Source organism: Mauremys mutica, chromosome 1, assembly GCF_020497125.1.
Source record: "Mauremys mutica isolate MM-2020 ecotype Southern chromosome 1, ASM2049712v1, whole genome shotgun sequence".
Lineage (NCBI taxonomy): Eukaryota > Metazoa > Chordata > Testudines > Geoemydidae > Mauremys > Mauremys mutica.
The window spans coordinates 286,604,930-286,623,683 of record NC_059072.1 but is presented as its reverse complement, the minus strand read 5'-3'; the positions used below and the strand labels follow the sequence as shown (position 1 = coordinate 286,623,683).

At 41.4% G+C, this 18,754-nt stretch overlaps 1 protein-coding gene across 6 annotated transcripts in view; it reads left to right on the top strand.

Annotated features, from left to right (window-relative positions):
• PIBF1 (progesterone immunomodulatory binding factor 1) overlaps nt 1–18,324 on the top strand; it is a 186,256-nt gene extending 167,932 nt beyond the window's left edge. For 5 of the 6 annotated variants that reach the window (XM_045011564.1, XM_045011573.1, XM_045011581.1 and 2 more), the window contains 2 exons: nt 11,203–11,382; nt 17,975–18,324. In XM_045011564.1, coding sequence (XP_044867499.1) covers nt 11,203–11,382; nt 17,975–18,031 — 237 coding nt within the window. In that variant the 3' untranslated portion in view covers nt 18,032–18,324. Of the gene's footprint in view, nt 1–11,202; nt 11,383–17,974 lie in introns of those variants that run through there. The other variant, XR_006578430.1, reaches the window with a different exon arrangement.
• The last annotated feature ends 430 nt before the right edge of the window (nt 18,325–18,754 follow it).

Sequence of the window (18,754 nt, the reverse complement as noted above, 5' to 3'; positions counted from 1 at the left end):
GACAAGCCCAGTCTAGTGACACCTTGGTGTCGTCCCTGAGGGGGACTGATGTAAGGATCTGCAGAGCTATAACCTACGGTCTGCTGATCACTGACCAGCTGCAGTCAATGGGCTTTGAGCCTGGTGGGGCCCAGCACTACAGGATGTGCCGCTCACAGAGGGCCTGATTGACAGGGCTCCCAGGGCCCCAGTTGGTCTGGGTGCCCTACTTAAGCCTGAAGGGGACACCAAGAAGCGGTCTGTACAACTAGGAGGATCCCCAGCCCAGACAGCTTCTACCACAGACCCTCCTCCTTTGCCTTGTTCCTGGCTCTGACTTCAGCTCTGCTCCTCTGTTGTGGTTTCTGGCTTCCAACTCTGGCTCTGTCCCTCAGCTCTAGCACCATTTTCTAGGCCTGATCACCCACATCCTGGCCATGAAAGTCTGTGGTAGAGGTGGGAGTTGAACGAGGAGCTCTTGAATCCTTCTCCAGTTCTCAATCATAACCATTCTTCCTCCCTTAGTTATGTTTTTCTCCAATTTAAGACTTTGGGAAGAAAATATTGTCAGTTTTTTCTACTTTACTTAAAATAATGATAAAAATTAATATTTGTTAGACACTTTCTTTCCACTGTTTATTAACTTGTTTTACTACTTATGAAATGGGTTTTTTTTAACTTGGAAGTAATATAATTAATCCACTTGCCTAATTGATTTTGACAGACTAATTAGACTTTTGTTCTGTATTGTCCTGAGAATTTAGGGCCAGATTCAGTTTTTAAAAATCTGCCCTTGAGAGGAAAGGAGGCCACACAAAGGCTCTGAAAAATCATTTTTCAAAGACATTTCTTTTACAGCATGGAAATCAAACATTTCTTTTTTAACTGAACTCTTGAAAGGATACTTTGTATATATTTCTCATAATTGAACCTGCTACACATACACACACTACTTTATAAAAGCTGTTCTCAAACTGTGGTCCTTGGGGCACTTTCTGATGGACCTAGAAAGCTGGACCACTTGCATCCGACGAAGTGGGTATTCACCCACGAAAGCTCATGCTGCAAAACGTCTGTTAGTCTATAAGGTGCCACAAGACTCTTTGCTGCTTTTACAGAACCAGACTAACACAGCTACCCCTCTGATACTAGAAAGCTGGCAAGTCATATAGTGCTGGCTCCTCATTCACTTCAGCCACTTTTATAGGCATATGGGCTCTTGTAGAAGCAGCTAGAAATAAAGAGGAGTCATCATCCAAGCTCACTTTCCTAGAAGCCATTACTACTTAGCTAGAAGAGAAGAAAAGGGAGCTTCCCTGAGGGTCTAGAACTGGTAGCAGAGTTCGTAAAAAAAATTGGTAGCTGTGTTTTGGCCAGAGAAGCACAGGACCAGGCAGCTGGGCAACATGTGCCAAGGAGAGGACCAAGTATCAGAGGGGTAGTCTGTATCCACAAAAACAACAAGGAGTCCAGTGGCACCTTAAAGACTAACAGATTCATGGAGTGAAAATTACAGATGCAGGCATAAATATACTCACACATGAAGAGAAGGGGGTTACCTTACAAGTGGAGAACCGGTGTTAACAAGGCCAATTCAGTCAGAGTGGACGTGGTCCACTCCCAATAACTGATGAGGAGGTGTCAGTACCAAGAGAGGGAAAAATTGCTTTTGTAGTGAGCCAGCCACTCCCAGTCCCTATTCAAGCCCAAATTAATGGTGTTAAATTGGCAAATGAATCGTAGCTCTGCAGTTTCTCTTTGAAGTCTGTTTTTGACTTTTTTTTTCTTGAAGTATAGCTACTTTTAAATATGTTATAGAATGTCCAGGGAGATTGAAGTGTTCTCCTACTGGCTTTTGTATGTCACCATTCCTGATGTCTGATTTGTCTCCATTTATTCTTTTATCCATAATTCATTTATTCTTCTGGTATGTGGGTCATAATAGCATCCAGAAGTTTCTATGCTTATGGAGCTTATGCACCTATGGAGCCCAGAGAGCCACCCTCCCAAGTAACCACTTTCCTCACTGTGTTCCTCTGCCTGCAGTTGATTAAGTTCCAGAGGCCTGTTAGCCTTCTATATCCCATGCCAGCATCCTAGGGGAGAGCAGCAACCCTGTTTCCTCCTCATTATGCTTCCCCTGTAGTCTGGGCCATAAGGTTTCTCTTCACTGGATAGAAGAAAGTGCTAGGGGCTTTTACCCTTCTTTATCCCTTTGAGATTTGGGGTTTCACCAAGTGTCTATGCCCCATAATTCAGTCCCATTAACCTGTTACCCTCATCTCTACATGTCCTCCTTTTATCTCGATGTATCCCTTTTTCCCCTACTGTGCCTCTTGTTGGATCCTCTGATCCCACATTATCTCATTTCCTCTCATCTTTGACATTGGTGCAACAGAACGGGTGGCGAAATGGGCCACTTGCACAAATCTCTCTCTCTCTCTCCTTCATTACACACTAGTCACACAATTGAAGTGCGGCCTGCTCTGGTTTGAACTATAACTGAATTGTGCTGAGGGACAGTGGCTGGTGGCAACTTAGGTCAGAGAGCCACTGCACTGGAGGGACGCTATGGAACCATTGACTGTAGCAGCAGCCGGAGGTGGATTAGGGTTTTGTGGGGCCCTGGGCCAAAGCAGTCGCACCCCTCCTCCCCCCGCCCTGCCCCATACTTCCGCTGGGAAAATGGGGTTGGGGCACGGAAGCAGGGAAAGCTCCCACGTCCTGACCCCGCTCCGCAGTAGAAGCGCCAGGCGGGCGGGAAGAGTAGGGCAAGCCCCCATGCCCCGACTCCGCTGCTGGGCAGAGTGGGCCCGGTTTGCACAGTGGCTAATCTGCCACTGGCAGCAGCTTCCATATGCAAAAAAGGACATAGAGAGAAGTTGTGACAGGAGGGCTCATAAAAGCATTAGAGCTAGAAGGAGAAGGCACTAAGCACATGAGCAGGGGCAAGAGAACAGAGAATCTCAGGAAAGGGAAACCGCTAGATGGCGGGGAGAGAGAGAGCTGGAGAGGTATCTGAAGGGGGCTGGAAGGAAAGGATTGGGAACAGGTACCTCAAATAAATTATGTCCAGCCCTGCTCCTTTCCTTTTTTTTTTTTTTTATTTAAAAGATTGTACGTGGTTATTTCAAAATTATTTGTGTTTCCAAAGTGAATTCCTCCTCATCTATGTGCTGTAACTTGTTTAATCTTTAAAAACAAAATCTGACGTACAGTGCTTGGTGCTCTTTTTAAATGTTAAGCTACAGGGTAATTATCATATTTCTTATGCTACATTTATGTTTTGAGATTCTAGTTCCTATTAATGTTCTGCATGTTTTCTGAGTAGAATACAGGGACATTTCTGCATTACAAGTAAGCCCTGGAGCTATTCTCATCTTAAAACTTAGAGAAACAAGTGACATTTACATTGCTAAATGATTGTAGAGAAGTTTCCAGTTTATATTTTGCAGGGGAAAATATGCTCTTAAGCAGCAGTATTTGTCATTTTCTTATCTATTTAGTGATGTCAGGCTTTAATTAAACTTGGCAATACAAAATGCTACTGAATTTCGGCAGATGAAGGATTTAACAGATGGATACATTCATTCATTTCTTGGTGTTGTACATTTCTGAATAGCAGTTTTCATACAAATTTTTCAAGAATTATCTTTCCATTTGATGTGTTATATGCTAAATAATTGCATTCTGAATATTGCTTGCTACCTAGCAATTACTGTTTTTAAGATCCTAAAAAGGGCAGCAAGGTTTATAATAATGTCACTTCATATAAATACAATATAAATACAATATAACTTCTTTTTTTGTATCATTAAAATATTTTTTCACAAAATACAGGCAAAGTTCAACTCACTGATTTGAATTAAAAGAGCAAACTGGCATGAACATTTGAAGTAATGTACTTTTTTCAGGGACAGGTTAAATTAAAAAAAAAGTGGAATTTAGGAATTTAAGCAAGAAATTGTTGGCAGAAAGGCCTTCCAAATATTTAAATATTTATTTAAATAAATAAATATAATGATTAGGAACTAAGGTAACATACAGCAGAAGAAGTCAGAGTACATGCTGTGGCATTCTGCACATGCCTGAGGGAAATAAAGGGGGGAATGGGCTCAGCTATCACTTACTTGAGTCTTACTGTCTGCAGCAGTGAAATGGAACCTTCCAGTGTCCACCTGCATCTCTGCACACTGTCCTTAGTGTTAGTTATTAATATTGTTAATTAATTTTGTTAGTAGTGTGTGTTTAGTCTTTTTGCCAGTTGATTGACAAACAAAAAACCCAACACCTTTTTAGTCAGATGCTTAGCTTATAGGCTAGCTACTTCTCCTTCTCCCATACAGGGGCCTTAGCAGTATGGCAGAAATGAAATCTCTGAGGTTCAAACTCTGCTCTTCATGTGAAGCTTCCATGCCGCTTAGCAGCGGGCACTCCACTTGCCTTTTTTGTTTAGGAGAGGGAATACTCCTTTGCTATGTTCCATGTGTTGCTCCTTCCGTCCATGGATTCAAAAAGCTAGAGAGATCCATCTAAAATTGTTCCTCATGGAACAGTCTGTTCATGCTTCCACAGATGCCGAAAGGAAGTATGTACCTAGATCTCAATCCTTTGGTCAGACCCTTTCCACAAACACCTCGTGAGCTGAGATTCCACCCCAGGCTCTCTAAGTCATCCGTCTCCATTCTGACAACTTTGACCTCTGGCAGGGGTAGGAAGGGGCACTGTTTCAGAGATAAGCCAAGGCATATGTCATCCTTGGGGCCTACCAAGTCAAGACACATGTGTCAGCAGGTGCCTAACTGGTCTTGGGCTCAGCAGTTGAAGGACAGCCAAAGGTCTCACAAAAGTCCCTTTGGCATCTTGGTACCAACTGTTAAATATGAGCCTGTGTTACCCAGTAAACCTGTAGACTGCCCTTTGGTTTCCTGGGCCTCTACATCCCAGCCCCTAGGAGGAAGCAAGCTAGATCTCAAAGCTCCTTCAGGCAGCATCCTTCTGCTCAATATTACTAGAACACTTAGAGCCACTGAGAAAGAAGCAACGACTGTTCACCTCTTCCTCCACTTAAACACAGTCTGTGTCTTCCACCAGATGAGTGAACTGCTTGAGGATCCCTCTCCTTGCGCACTCTTCCTTCCCCCTTTGGCAACTTCTTCTTTTACTTTCAAGATGTCTGGACTCGGATCACATTGGACCAGGGATTCTGGAAATTCTCAGCAAGGGGTATTCTATTGAACTCTAGTCACTCCCTACCCTCTTCACCATCCCTTTTCAGGGACCTTTCTCATAAGATACTATTAAAACAAGAAGGGGACTTCCTTCTACAACTTTGAGCAATTTGGAGTGGAAGAGATGCCCTTAGAGTTCAGGAGCAGGGGGGTTTATTCCCACTATTTCTTATCCCCAAAAAAGAAATGGGGGTTGTTGTCTTATTCTAAACTTTTGATGTGTAGGTTATAGTTACATGACACAGATGTAAGAACAAAGGTAATTATAGCTGTCTCAGGTCTGTTGAAAACCTGTTCAATTGTCACCTTGAAAATTGTCCATTATGTTTATTGTGAACAAATTTTCACACTTTTTAGCAGTTATTTATTTGATAGGGCAACATTCCTTTTTACCACCCTAATCGTATTTCCACATCTGGAAATTCTTTTTAATTTTGTTTCAGTCATATGAACATCAGATTTTAATATCCTACTAACCTTGAATGTCCATAGCTACTTAATTTGGGAACTGTAAGAAGCATATTTGATATGTGTATGTGCAAGTTATGTCAAGGACACACAGAGCACATTGATAGTCATCCTTTTATAGTGTCCATAAATACAAAAAAAAATTATTAAATGAAGTCATATTTTACATTTTAAAAATGTAATGCCACTGTTTCATTTTTGCATCTGTTCTTTTCTCTGCCATAATTGCACTCAAACATCTATAAATGACCCACCATAATTGAAGATAGTTTATTTAGTTGGGGGGAATCAGATTTTATCCTCTATAATCAATTGTCTGGACTGTACATATCCATTCTCCATACTTTAATGTACTGTGTCAGTTATCCATGATAAACATTTTGTGTTTTTTAAGAATTAAATATTTTGCATCTTATTTTCACTTGTCAAGATCAGAATTTATCGTTACTATAATTTCAAATGCTACTGAAATCTGAGTATACAAATAGCGTTATTTTATTTTACCTTTTAAAAATCATGGACCTTTTTTCACTTTTGCCAGCTCATGATTGTTTTAGAACCTGATATTTTAGTCACTACATACACAGAATACCTGTTGAAGATAATGGGAGTTACTCACATACACACAGCAGCTGCAGCATCAGGCCATAATTAAATACTAGAATAAAATTTTCAGAAACTAGGAATTATTTAAATTATAGGCGTGCATAATGCCAGTAACCTAATGATGTAAAAAGAAAAATATGCTTTTTCCTAATCTAGCTACACACCTAATTATTTAAAAAAACCTACATCTTTATGTGTTTCCACACAAAAATACCTTGGTTATTTTTGAACTAAGGCTGCTGGACTGCATATGCATAGACCACCAATATAAAGCATGAACTGCAAGGAAATAAGCAGATAGTCATTCAACCCTTACATGCTTCCTGCAAAATTTAACTCCCTTTGTTTCCCTACCATATTCAGCTCTTAAAAATCCATTCACCTCTCCCACTCAATACAACCTTAGGACAAATCCCAGTTGTCTCTACCGCCGCCTACAACCCTAATCAGTTCTGCTTCCCTATGTCTCCTCCCACCATATACCTACTCCTCCTCCCTCAGTGCTGCTACCTGGTGCAGTGGGGGAGACAATAGAGGAATTAACAGGGAGCGATGTGTGGGGAGCCAGAGGCAGAGTGGGGATGGGGTTGGTAAGTGGGGGATGATTGTGCATGTCAGAGGATTGGGTGAGGAGAGGGTTGTATGCAGGATTCTTGGGTGGTGGGATTGGAGCTGTGCAGGCAGTGTGAGGTGGGGAGGAATCATAGAATCTCAGGGTTGGAAGAGACCTCAGAAGGTCATTTAGTCCAACCCCCTGCTCAAAGCAGGACCAACCCCAACTAAATCATCCCAGCCAGAGCTTTGTCAAGCTGGGCCTTAAAAACCTCCAAGGATGGAGACTCCACCACCTGCCTAGGTAACCCATTCCAGTTCTTCACCACCCTCCTAGTGAAATAGTTTTCCTAATATCCAACCTAGACCACCCCCACTGCAACTTGAGACCATTGCTCCTTGTTCTGTCATCTGCCACCACTGAGAACAGCCTAGATCCATCCTCTTTGGAACCCCCCTTCAGGTAGATGAAGGCTGCTATCAAATCCCTCCTCACTCTTTTCTCTTCTGGAGACTAAATAAGCCCAGTTCCCTCAGCCTCTCCTCATAAGTCATGTGCCCCAGCCCCCTAATCATTTTCATTGCTTTCCGCTGGACTCTCTCCAGTTTGTCCACATCCTTTCTGTAATGAGGGGCCCGAAACTGGATGCAATACTCCAGATATGGCCTCACCAGTGCCGAATAGAGGGGAATAATCACTTCCCTTGATCTGCTGGTGAAGCTCCTATTAATGCAGACCAATATGCCAATAGCTTTCTTGGCAACAAGGGCACACTGTTGAATCTGCTTTGAGGCATACGCACTCTAAGTTCTCCCCATGGAATTGCTGTCTTGGCTCCCCAGTGTACCAATGCAGAAATATCGGGTGAAGCCCTTCAGGCATCAGTGCCTCAACAGAGAGACACTCAACTTACCCAGCATTGTCTTCTCAGTGTGTCCAAGAGCCAGTGCTGCAATGCTGGAGGAGCCTAGCATCTCCACAGAGGAATCAGTGCTTTTAGGGTTTTACACTGCACTGCTTCCTCAGTGCAGTGAGGAGCTGAGGCAGCAACAGTGAGGGAGTAATTCGAGCACTGATACCATCTCGCAGAGGCATTTGACTTCCCACCCCAGGAACAATTTATTTCCCCAACTTACATTACCCATAACCCTTCCTTTACCCACCAATGCACAAGCCTTTTCCCTCCCAGTCCAATTCGTGTTCCTGCTAATGCCCCCTTCTTTCTCCCCAAGGCCCTACTTTTCACATCCCACACATTCCTGCTCTGTTCCACCATTATTGGCCTGCAGAGCCCCGTCTTTCGCCCTCTGCTGCCTTTCCTGGCTTCCTAGGATCTATATGCTGAGCAGGGGTCTTGGAAGCAGGCTAACAGAATCAGATAATGGAAACAGGTGATAAATCTGAGCAATTCAGTTATCTAATCATTACATAATTTGTATCGGTCATTGCTAATTTGGGGAATAACTCTTTAAATTCAAAATTCACAGGTGGCATGTGATATCAGAATGTGTTTGTGGATTGTGGCATTTGCTGGAACTGTCGTTAGCTAGAGAAATCCAAAAAAAGTGAGAAGGGAACTGCCACATTTCAGAATCAGGACATTTTCAAATGTATCCTCATCAAAAGTTAGTAAATCTGAAATTTATAAACCACAAATAAATAAATAAACAAACAATAGTAATTAGGGTAACCAGATGAGAGGAAGAAAATATCGGGACACATGGCAGGGGCCCCGCCGGCGGAACAAAAAAGAAAAGAAATAGCCGAATGCGGCTGGAGGAGCAAAAAAAAAAAAAGTGCTGCCGATGGAGCGAAATATTGGGACAAGGACCTAAATTTTGGGACGGTCCTGATTTTATCAGGACGTCTGGTCACCCTAGTAGTAATTCCACTGAAGTTAACAGGGTTACTGTGGAATAACTATGGTGTAATGGAGAGAGAAGCTTTGCACATTGTGCTGAATTAGGGCCTTTCAAACTAAAATTAATCATTAAAGTTTAAAACGGGGATTTTAGTCCTGCTTTAAATGCAAATGTTAATGCAACCTTAACAATGCCCCATAACAAACGTAGACACTGTTTTAGGTTAATATATACATTATGGGGCAAATTCTCATCTCCAATCTCTTCTGGTTCCTTTATGTCACTTGGGAGTGTAAAGGAGGCAAGACTCCTGGTATAAGTGTCCAGCTGAGAATTCCTTTGGCAGGGTGGAAGCTGTTAGCTGATGGAAAGCCAGCGCACACTGCTCCCTAGCCAGCCACTCCATGCCCCAAATCTGGGGGATATGGCAGACCTCTGTGCTGCAAATTCTCAGGTGGATTATAGTGCTTCCCAGTAAGGACCCCCACAAAGACTTTAGGCTGCTCTAGTTTACCCCAGCGATTGCACAGACAGGCCCACAGCATTAGGGAGCTGTAATGGGCTCACTAACGAGCCATTCTTCTACCTTCATGACCTGAGAGAATTTGGTACCATAACTGCAGGATTGGGCCTCCTTTATGTATCTGAAACTAACCTCTTTTTCAAATCAGTATGAGAATTCTTGGTCTTTGCCTTGTTTTTTGAGTGCAGCTTCAAACTCATAATTACAACTTTTTTTGGTCCATATAGTCTGATGCAAGATTTAGCTCCATAAAGATATATTATAGCACCACTTACTAATGTCAAAACATTGCTTACATGTGACTTAATCTCCAGTCATGGAGCATGTATTTGTAATATACTTGTCTGAGTTATTTTCATCAAGAAATTCTGTCTATGTATCTTTGGCAGCATCTTTGCACAGTTTACAACTTTCGGTAACATGTTGGCATCAACTAAGCAGTCCTTTTAAACAGCTGCTCTGCAGTTGAGCTGTTTTAACATGCCACCACACACAGCTGAATTATGCAAATATTAAATGACTGAGACCCAAGAACAATTTGTACACTCAATAAAGTTGTTGGGTGTATTTAGTGTTGGGGTTCCAGTCATATAACTGTATTATTGTGGTTATTATTATTAACTATATTCTCTACAACAAAGCATGCCTATTTTTAATTTTTTCAAAAATATTTATATCGTGTGTATTGTTACGGAGCTATTAAAAGCAACTATGTATCAGAAGTTAGATGACAAGACTTTAAGCGTCTGTTTTTACATTATGCTAATTTTGAATACTGTGATGAAAATAGAGTATGAATCACTGTAATTTTCTGGTTAATATTAAGAAATAGATAATAAGTAGTGTACAATAACTATAATGTCCATTTGTTGTGTTTGGCATTAAACTATTATAAACATTAGTTATACTGTTGTTTTGGTTAAAGAGCTAAGATAAGATTGCATGAATTAATGCTGAATTATTATTGAAGACAGTCAAAACTGTATGGTTTTGAACTGCTATTTGAATGAAGATTGCACTCACTTGGCTGTTTTGTCAGCCATAGTAATTCACAAATTGTTACAAGATACAGCTGGAAGCACCAGTGTGAGGGGTGGGGGGAAATTATGTAACATATTTTGTAATAATTGCATCCATTAAAAATGAAGAAAATAATGACAGCAGCATGGAGATGCAGTGACATTAGAAGACCATAGCAGATTAAAGTCAGAGAGGAATTATGGTTTTGTTTTTGTCACTTTACTAATGATCTTGAACCAATCTGTTGTGGGCGGGAAGGGGTTAAAATCTATCAAATTGTTTATTTAGCAAATTATTAACATTTCCAAGTCAGCGAGAACCCTTCTGGCCACCAGATCCCTTTCTTTCCTTTTCAGTAGTTGCTTTTTCATTCCATAGTTCAGATCATGATCCTTTTCCTCCTTTTTGCTGTAGTGTCTCCTAGGCCTCTCTTATCAATTGATTGATTTTTCTAGGGGTAAAGACATATATTTGTTTTTTATATCTGCATTTATAAGGCACATACCCAAACCCTAACCCTCGGAGTACTATTTATCATAGCCACTCAAATTGGATTCTGTAAGCTATCTTGTATCAAAATAGATCTTAAAATAATTGTTTAAAATAAATGGCCGTTTAAATGGAAGAAAGGGATAGTGGGATCCTTAATGCACTTTAAATGCTTTTTCTGTTACAGCATTTGGACATTATGAGGTTTTATTTGTATAACTCTTCTGTGCCTTTTTATTTTATTACTCCGTTTAGTAAAGTAGTTTCTAACTAGTACTCAGACTAATAAATGCAAGTAAATAATCAGACTTCCTATAGGATTATTGATCTGCCTATATATCTATTTAGATATTTTGATTTGGTGAACAGAAATGCATTATTAACAGATAATAGTGGGTTTTACTATTTTTAGTTTTATTGAAAATTTAGCATTGTTCTTATTTATTTTTATTATATTTTTTGTTTTTACAGGAACTGGCAGTAATGAAACAAATTCTTATCAGTCTTCATGGTAAACGCTATGGGGAAAATTTACCTCAGTCTCATAGTGACGTAAGAAGCTTAACTGCAAAACACAAATCAAACCCTTCTGTAAAGCTGCCAGCGGAACACGAAGAAGAAAATGTATTTATACCCAAACCAACATTATTTGTAAGTACAGTAATTAAAATAAGTGACCTAAGGTCTTTGTTTAGGGTACTATTGCTCGCATTTCAAAAACCAAAAAAAGTGTCTATTTGTGGGTGTGTATGTCAAAACAAAAAAATTATTCTAGAAGTCTGCTTCTTTGAAGAGATGATTTCACAGGATTTGTATTCATCTTGTGGTGTTAATGCAAGACAGTGCAACATCCCTGCTGAAAGCTTTTCTCTCTGTGGTAGTGGAATGCTACAGGAAGCTATATCCCTATACTGGTCACACACTACCACTGACTCCAGCCCTCTAGATGCTTCTAGATCTTAAAGTGCACAGGAAACAAATCTCCCAAAAAATTCAATTAGTAAAGTTGTATTAAAAATGGATAACAAAACAGAATTCTTACATATCCAATACATTAACATCCCAATGGATATAAGAAAATATATATATTGACATAGATATTTACATAATACTTATACACAGGCTGGTCGCACTGCCTAATACTAAGGTGGCCCGACACTTCCCATTATACGACCTTATTTTCAGTTGCTTTATAACTTGAAATGTATTCCTTTAGGGGCTGAAATATTCAGTGCTGGGGGTCTACGTCAGGCTAAGTTTTTTGGAAAGTTTTATGCTAAACGGTTCAGAAGTTTCTGAGAATGAGGCTAGGCAATATATTTTGTCATTTTAAAAATTTCTGGCAACCTTTTCTTTGAGAAGCTATAGTGCCCCCAAACTTTGGAGCAGGGACTTAAAAGTTGGCAAGGGGGAGATATGGGCTTTGTATTAGGGTCGTATCTTTTGCTGTCCCTGTGAAAATCCACCCAAATTTGGCCAAGATGCAAGACTTTGAAAGATCTGTTTGCACAAGCTCAATAGAGATCTCTTAGTTTTTTAGCTAAAATCTCTGAAGATTCCATGCGTGCTGAGCATGCTCCCCTAAACTGATCTTGGCGCTTACAGGGTCAAAGATAGTTATCCCTGAATTTGCAGCTCCCAGCTGCTTTTGGCTCTGGAACTTAGAGTAGGGAGCCTTGTCTCTCCTGTGCTCTTAGTGACTTCCCTGCTGCTGCCTAGGCAATGTGGATGAGGAAGACACTTGACATGAACGCAGAGGGGAACAAGGCCCAGACTGTGAGGGGAGGGGAAGGACTAGACTGGAGCAAGAAGCCTGATGAGACTAGAACTGGAGGCTGGGAGGGAGAGAGACCCTGACTGAGAGAATTGGGGGAGCAGGACTGGAAACCAGTAAGATGTTGGGGAAACTGGGACTAATTGTGCAGGGAGATTGGAACTAGGATCAAGTGGGGGGGATTGGGACTGGGAGCTGATAAGAAAAACCTGCAGTTGGATGGAACTGGGAGCCAGTTGGGGGTGGAACACTGGGATCAGACGAGGAAAGCGGGAGAGACTGGAAGTGGCTGGACAAAGGGCCTAGGCTGGAAACCAGTGGCGGGGCAATGAAGATGGCGGTAGGAGAGACAGATCTGACAAGGAGCTGGGGTGCAGAGAGAGAACTGGTACTAGCTTAGCAAAGAGACTGAGACAAGGAGCCAGTTATGGAGGAGATTGGAGTCAAGGAGATGAGGTGGAGTGGGGGGATGAAGGCAAGATGGAACTTGGCGGAGAAGCCCGGGGAAGGAAGACAGACTTGGATGGGGAGAGTAGGATGAGAAGACTGAGGAGTGAAGACAAGGACTGGGTAGGGAAGGAGAGTGGGACTGGGACAAGGAGCCAAGAGTAAGGAACAGACAGGAGTGAGACAGGGACAGGTTGGCTGTGATGGAGAAGAAGGGATGAAGCTTGGGTGTAACTGGCAGAAGTGTCCATGACCAATGGAATACACTCCTCTTTAGAGCCTGGAATGGAAGCCCAAATTCCTGAGTTTTTTCATTCCTCTGCTGTCTGCAAATATCTGTGTAACCTACTGATAAAGTGTGTGTCTCATCCCACCTCTAATGCTGGTCCACACAGGATAACAACCTACTGTTGCTATCAGTTACTGTTAGCTCAAATGGCAGAGAGCTTAGTGGTTCCAACCCTGCTGATGAATGATATTGGTGTCAATATGAAGCCACATTATGGAATTTCTATTTTTTCAGTTCACTTTCTTAAAAAGCTAGGAAAATATGCACTAAAAAATCAGGGAAAGCCAGAATTAAGGTTGTCTGTGCAACCTTAATTTGACATCTAGGTGCATATGTATTAGGATACCGTCTTTAATTAAGTAGTGGGTAATTATTTCCATAGGACCCTGGCTCATTCAGTGCTTAGGATTGTGCTCATGTAATAAGCAATATTTTGTGTTATCCTTATTAATCAATGTTTAGCCTTATTTACTGCACACTATTTAATCCCTGTTCTGAATACAGAATTATTAATTACCTTATGGGCTTCTCATGGCACTCATTACTGAGTACTATAAAAATATTAATTATCTTCACAATACCCCTGTGAGGTGCACGGTTGGTATTATCACCATCTCTGGAATAGGGATGCTAAAGAACAGAGAATAATGTCAAAAGTGTACAGTAATATTGGTTGCCCAATTTGAGAGGCCTAGGACCTGATTTTTCAGAATATTTAGCATTGTATCACACTTCATATGTTCAAAGCACAGTTCCCCATTGACTTCACTTGCAGTTGTGAGTGCTCAGCATTTCTGCTAAACTGACCCCAGGGTCTCAGTTTGGGCACTCATAGAATGAGGAACACACAGTTAGTCACCTCCTTTGAAAAGTTTGGCTTAAGTGACCTGCCCAGAATCATACAACAACTCTGTGGCAGAGGTAGGGATAGAATCCAGCTCTCCAAAGCAACATTCAGTTGACTTAACCATGAGACCATTCTTTCTGTACATGCAACGCCCTGCCTCAGTCACTAGACACCTTCCAACTTCCTAACAGAAGAGGCAGGGGTGCTACAGACAACAGCCCCCTTTCATTACACAGTCTTGATTATTTGCCAGAGCAGGTCCATTCTGTGCACTGAATGAGGCAGGGGTTCTTTGGAAAGTGATCATGTAATTAATTGTAGTGTCATTAAGTCTCAAGGGACTGAATTGGGGTTGCAAAAGGAGCCTTAATTCTGGCATTTCCTAACTTTTGAGTGCTTATCTTTGCAGCCTCAGTGTCCTTTTAATATACGTATGTACACGTGTGTGTGTGTGTGTGTGTGTATAATATATATATATATAAAAAAAATTTAAAAAGGGTGCTTGCACGTGTATATAAAATCATATATATCATGTGTATGGATATGTATGTATATACGTAGAAAGTAGAATACCTCCCTCAAAAACAAGAACCATGGAGGAGCAGGATGGCTGACCCTGTTATGAACATGAGTCTCCAATTTTCTTTTATGTTTCCATGCAGAGATGTTTCTGGAGGCTTTGGTTCATGGCTAATTGGAGTCAATAACTTCAGCAGGGATGTGTCAATCAGAGGCGGATTAGGGTTTATGGGGCTCTGGACCAGAGCAAGTGGGGGCCCCTCCCTACCCCTGCTACCTGCAGTAGACACACACACCCAGCGCTCCTGCCAGGGAATGGGGTGGAGCACGGGGGCTTGCCCCACTCCACCCGGCATTCCTGCCAGTCAGAGCGTGGGGGCACCCCAATTGGCCAGGGCCCCTTTGGCTGAGTGGCTAATCCACCACTGATGTCAATGCTGCAGATAAGAACCCCACATCAACAAGTCTCAGAGCCTGAGTCAACTGACATGGGCTCGCGCTATGGGTCTTGCAATAGCAGGGTAGATGCTCCCGCTCAGGCTGGAGCCTGGGCTCTGAGACCTGGTGAGGGGGATGAGTCTCAGAGCTCAGGCTCCAGCATGAGCGGCAACGCCTACACTGCTATTTTGAGACCCGAGAGGTGACTTGCCACTGTGATGTAGTTTGTTTTTGGTTTTGCTGCGCAGATGTTTCCAGTATGTTACTGACTTTGTACTTGCCGCTTAAGGTGAAGTTGATACCTTGTGCAGTAAGAAAGAGCTCAGTACCACTCCCCACCAAGGGTGTTATATTGTGAGTACACCCTTGCACAAAAGAATTTAGCTTGTAAATGGATTATAGATTAAGGTGACGAGTGAGGTGGGCCTAGAAGGGTGCTGGGTCTGTCTTAATTAGGGCAGCAGGCAGTGAGTCACAGTACCCGGAGTTACTCAGTGCAAGCTTCTGCTTCAGAGACAGACTTAGGGCTTGGCTACACTTGAAAGTTGCAGCGCTGGGAGTTACAACGCTGGTCGTGCAGCTGTGCAGGAACAGCGCTGGTGTGTGGCCACACTCACAGCTACCAGCGGTGGTGTGTGGCCACGTTTGCAGCATTTGCAGCGCTGTTGGGAGTGATGCATTATGGGCAGCTATCCCAGCGTTCAAGTGGCAACAACGTGCTTTTCAAAAGAGGGGGGTGGAGTGGGGTCTAGTGTGACAGGGAGCAGGGGGAGAGAGAGAGAGTGGATTTTTGGAGCCAACACTGTGTGTTTAGCTTCCTGCCTTGAAAAAATCAGAAAATGTTTCCAACCCCTTAGTCTTAACTCTTAATTGCAAACAGCCTGCCTCCAACACGACTCCCCGCTGTTTCACTCACTCCCTGCCTGCCTCTCATTTGATTGTTTACAGCCAGGTACAGATTGATCAAAGCAAACAGGAGCTATGTTTGTTTTTTTAGATAAGCAGCACTGGCAACGGAGCTCCGCGCGGAGCTCGTTCACAACAAAACAAAGAGAGGCTGCATAACAAAACAAAGAGAGTAATTTAGTTAAAAGCATTCTGGGATATCTCCTAATACCCTGGAGGCCAATTAAAGCGCTGGTGTGTGGCCACACTTGACGAGAGCGCTGGATCACCAGTGCTGCAATGCTTATTCCCGAAGCAGACCAGGTGTTCAGCCAGCGCTGCAGCCAGGGAGTTGCAGCGCTGGATGTGCCTTGCAGGTGTGGACAGTTACTAATTGCAGCGCTGGAAAGCCTCCACCAGCGCTGCAACTTGCAAGTGTAGCCAAGCCCTTAGGCAGTCTCTTGGTTGTATCTCTGAGAGGGATTCAGGCATCCCTGTTGAAGATAGCCTAGACTCCCAAGCACAAAAGTGACTGTGGCGTACTTTAACTTTCATCTTTTGGTGGCTTTCACAAAGATTTACAATCTCATTTGATAGTAAGAGTCAAAAAGGAAGTAGTTCCAGAGAAGGAAAGCAAAGGAAAATGAACTGTAGCTTCAAGTTTCATTTGCAGTTACTAAGAGAACAAATGGAAAAACGATACAACAGCCAACCATAGGTAGATGTCATAGTAAATAATAAATACTTGCATTTCTGTAGTGCCTTTCACCCAAGATACTGAAAGCACGTCACATACACAAAGCCTAACATCAGTCCTTAGGCACAGAAGTTAAGTGTTTTGTACAAATTTTGCTGCATTTCCTTGAGGAAGCTGGCACTATAACTCAGAAGTCTTACTTCGCAGTCCACTGCTCGAACTACTAAGTATCCTCTGATTTTTCTGACAAGTATGGGACAAATTTAGAAAATATATGTTTGGAGAGGTTTCCTAAATCAAGTGACAGCTGTAATAATTGGGCTTTTTTTCCTCTCAAGTTTGGTGTTTGTTTGCTGTTGAACAATTCGTGTTTGATTAAATTTGTGAGCCAGACTTAATAGTCAAATAATGTAATGGTTAGAATGAAAATAATGCCTTATTCACCATTTCTTTGGCTGGAATGATTAATGATTCACTTATGACACAAAATTCGTTTGAATGTCTGAAATAACAAATGCACTATGTAAGAAACAGAGCGCATGCATTTATATCTTTTTGAGGCCATTAAACTTGATTTGATTTCAATATAGGATTTTAACAGTAATAATTACACTTATCACTTGTTCAAAAAGTACTGCCATGGAGCCTGGGGAATTGGGAGGCAGTGAGCAGGACATTTCCATCCTGTGAAAGGTCTGTACTTCTCATGGCTCTCCTAGAACTTTGTTTTTAGGGGTGAATTCCCTGCCAATTCCATTGAGTCTGAAGATGACTCATCCGCTTCCTTCCCCCACTTACTATTACTTTTCCATGTGAAAGGTTGCTGTAATTGCTACAAGAATTTTATGCAGTCATGAATGTAAGTAGCCTACAAGACTGTGAATGTAAGGAAAGGTGATCCAGAGGCAGTGTCCCACAATTAAATTATGGAGAACCCGTGTTCTTACATGTAACTTTTTGTATTATGCTTAAAATGTTGGCATATTGTAGCTCACCTCTTTGTCCTAGGTTCCCACCTCCTTTTTTAACAGAAATATACGTAACATAATTTACAATGATCGTCCTTTAGCTAAGCAGTTCATGGTTTGTTTTAACCTTGGTAAACATTTTTAATCATAATTTGGTTAATAATATGATGTTTGGTTTATTTTATTATCTTAGACACAGAGAACTTTAATGTATTTTTGTGTAATGTAAACCTTTCACATTTTAATTGATTTTAGTTTAAGCAGAGCAATCAATTGCCACTGTGAATGGCAGAGAGAGAGAGGAAGGCAGAGTTGTGTGGATTGCATATTTCTCCTGCCTTTCAATTTACGCATAACCAAAGCATTCTTTCTTTCACAGACAAATAGAGAGGCACCTGATTGGTACAGGAAGCTGAAGCAGAAAAAAGCACCATGATATTTTTCCAGGGATTTTCAATATAAACAATCTGTTTGGGAGTTTATTCTGTGAAGAAAGAAATTGTATTCATAATCATGTTCTTAGTACCACACAAATAAACAACTGGTTTGTTTAATTTTATACCTATAATATGTTTATACATTGTAACATTACCATTAAACAGCTAATGAAAAAATGTGTGGCAGTACTTGATGTGATGATTTTACCATCAATATGTTCTAATTCAAAATACTAAATACAAACATACTCTGTGTGTGTTTATAATTTTAGCTAATAAAGGACATCTTATTCACAATGCTTATTAATGTGAATTTCAGCTTTTTCATATCGTTTTTCTTGGATCCTGTGTTTCATGCTACATTCTTGTAACTGTTCTGGCTTCTAGAAACTTATATACTTAAGAAACATACTAAGAAAACAGCATCAGATGGCAAAAAAAAATAAGTTTCTTATTAGCCCTGATTGCATGGGGCTCTTAAGCTAGGCTCTGCTCATGCCCTTTGTTTCACATAAAAATTCAATAAAAATATCTGGCTGAGAAATCTCAAAAAAAAAAAATCATCAATGGGGAATCATCAAGTGGTGGGGAGGTATGTCTAGTGGGGTTCTGGAGGGATCAGTACTAGGCCTGGTGCTATTCAACATTTTTATCAATGATTTGGAAGTAAATATAAAATTGCTACTGATAAAATTTACGGATAGCATGAAGATTGACAGAAT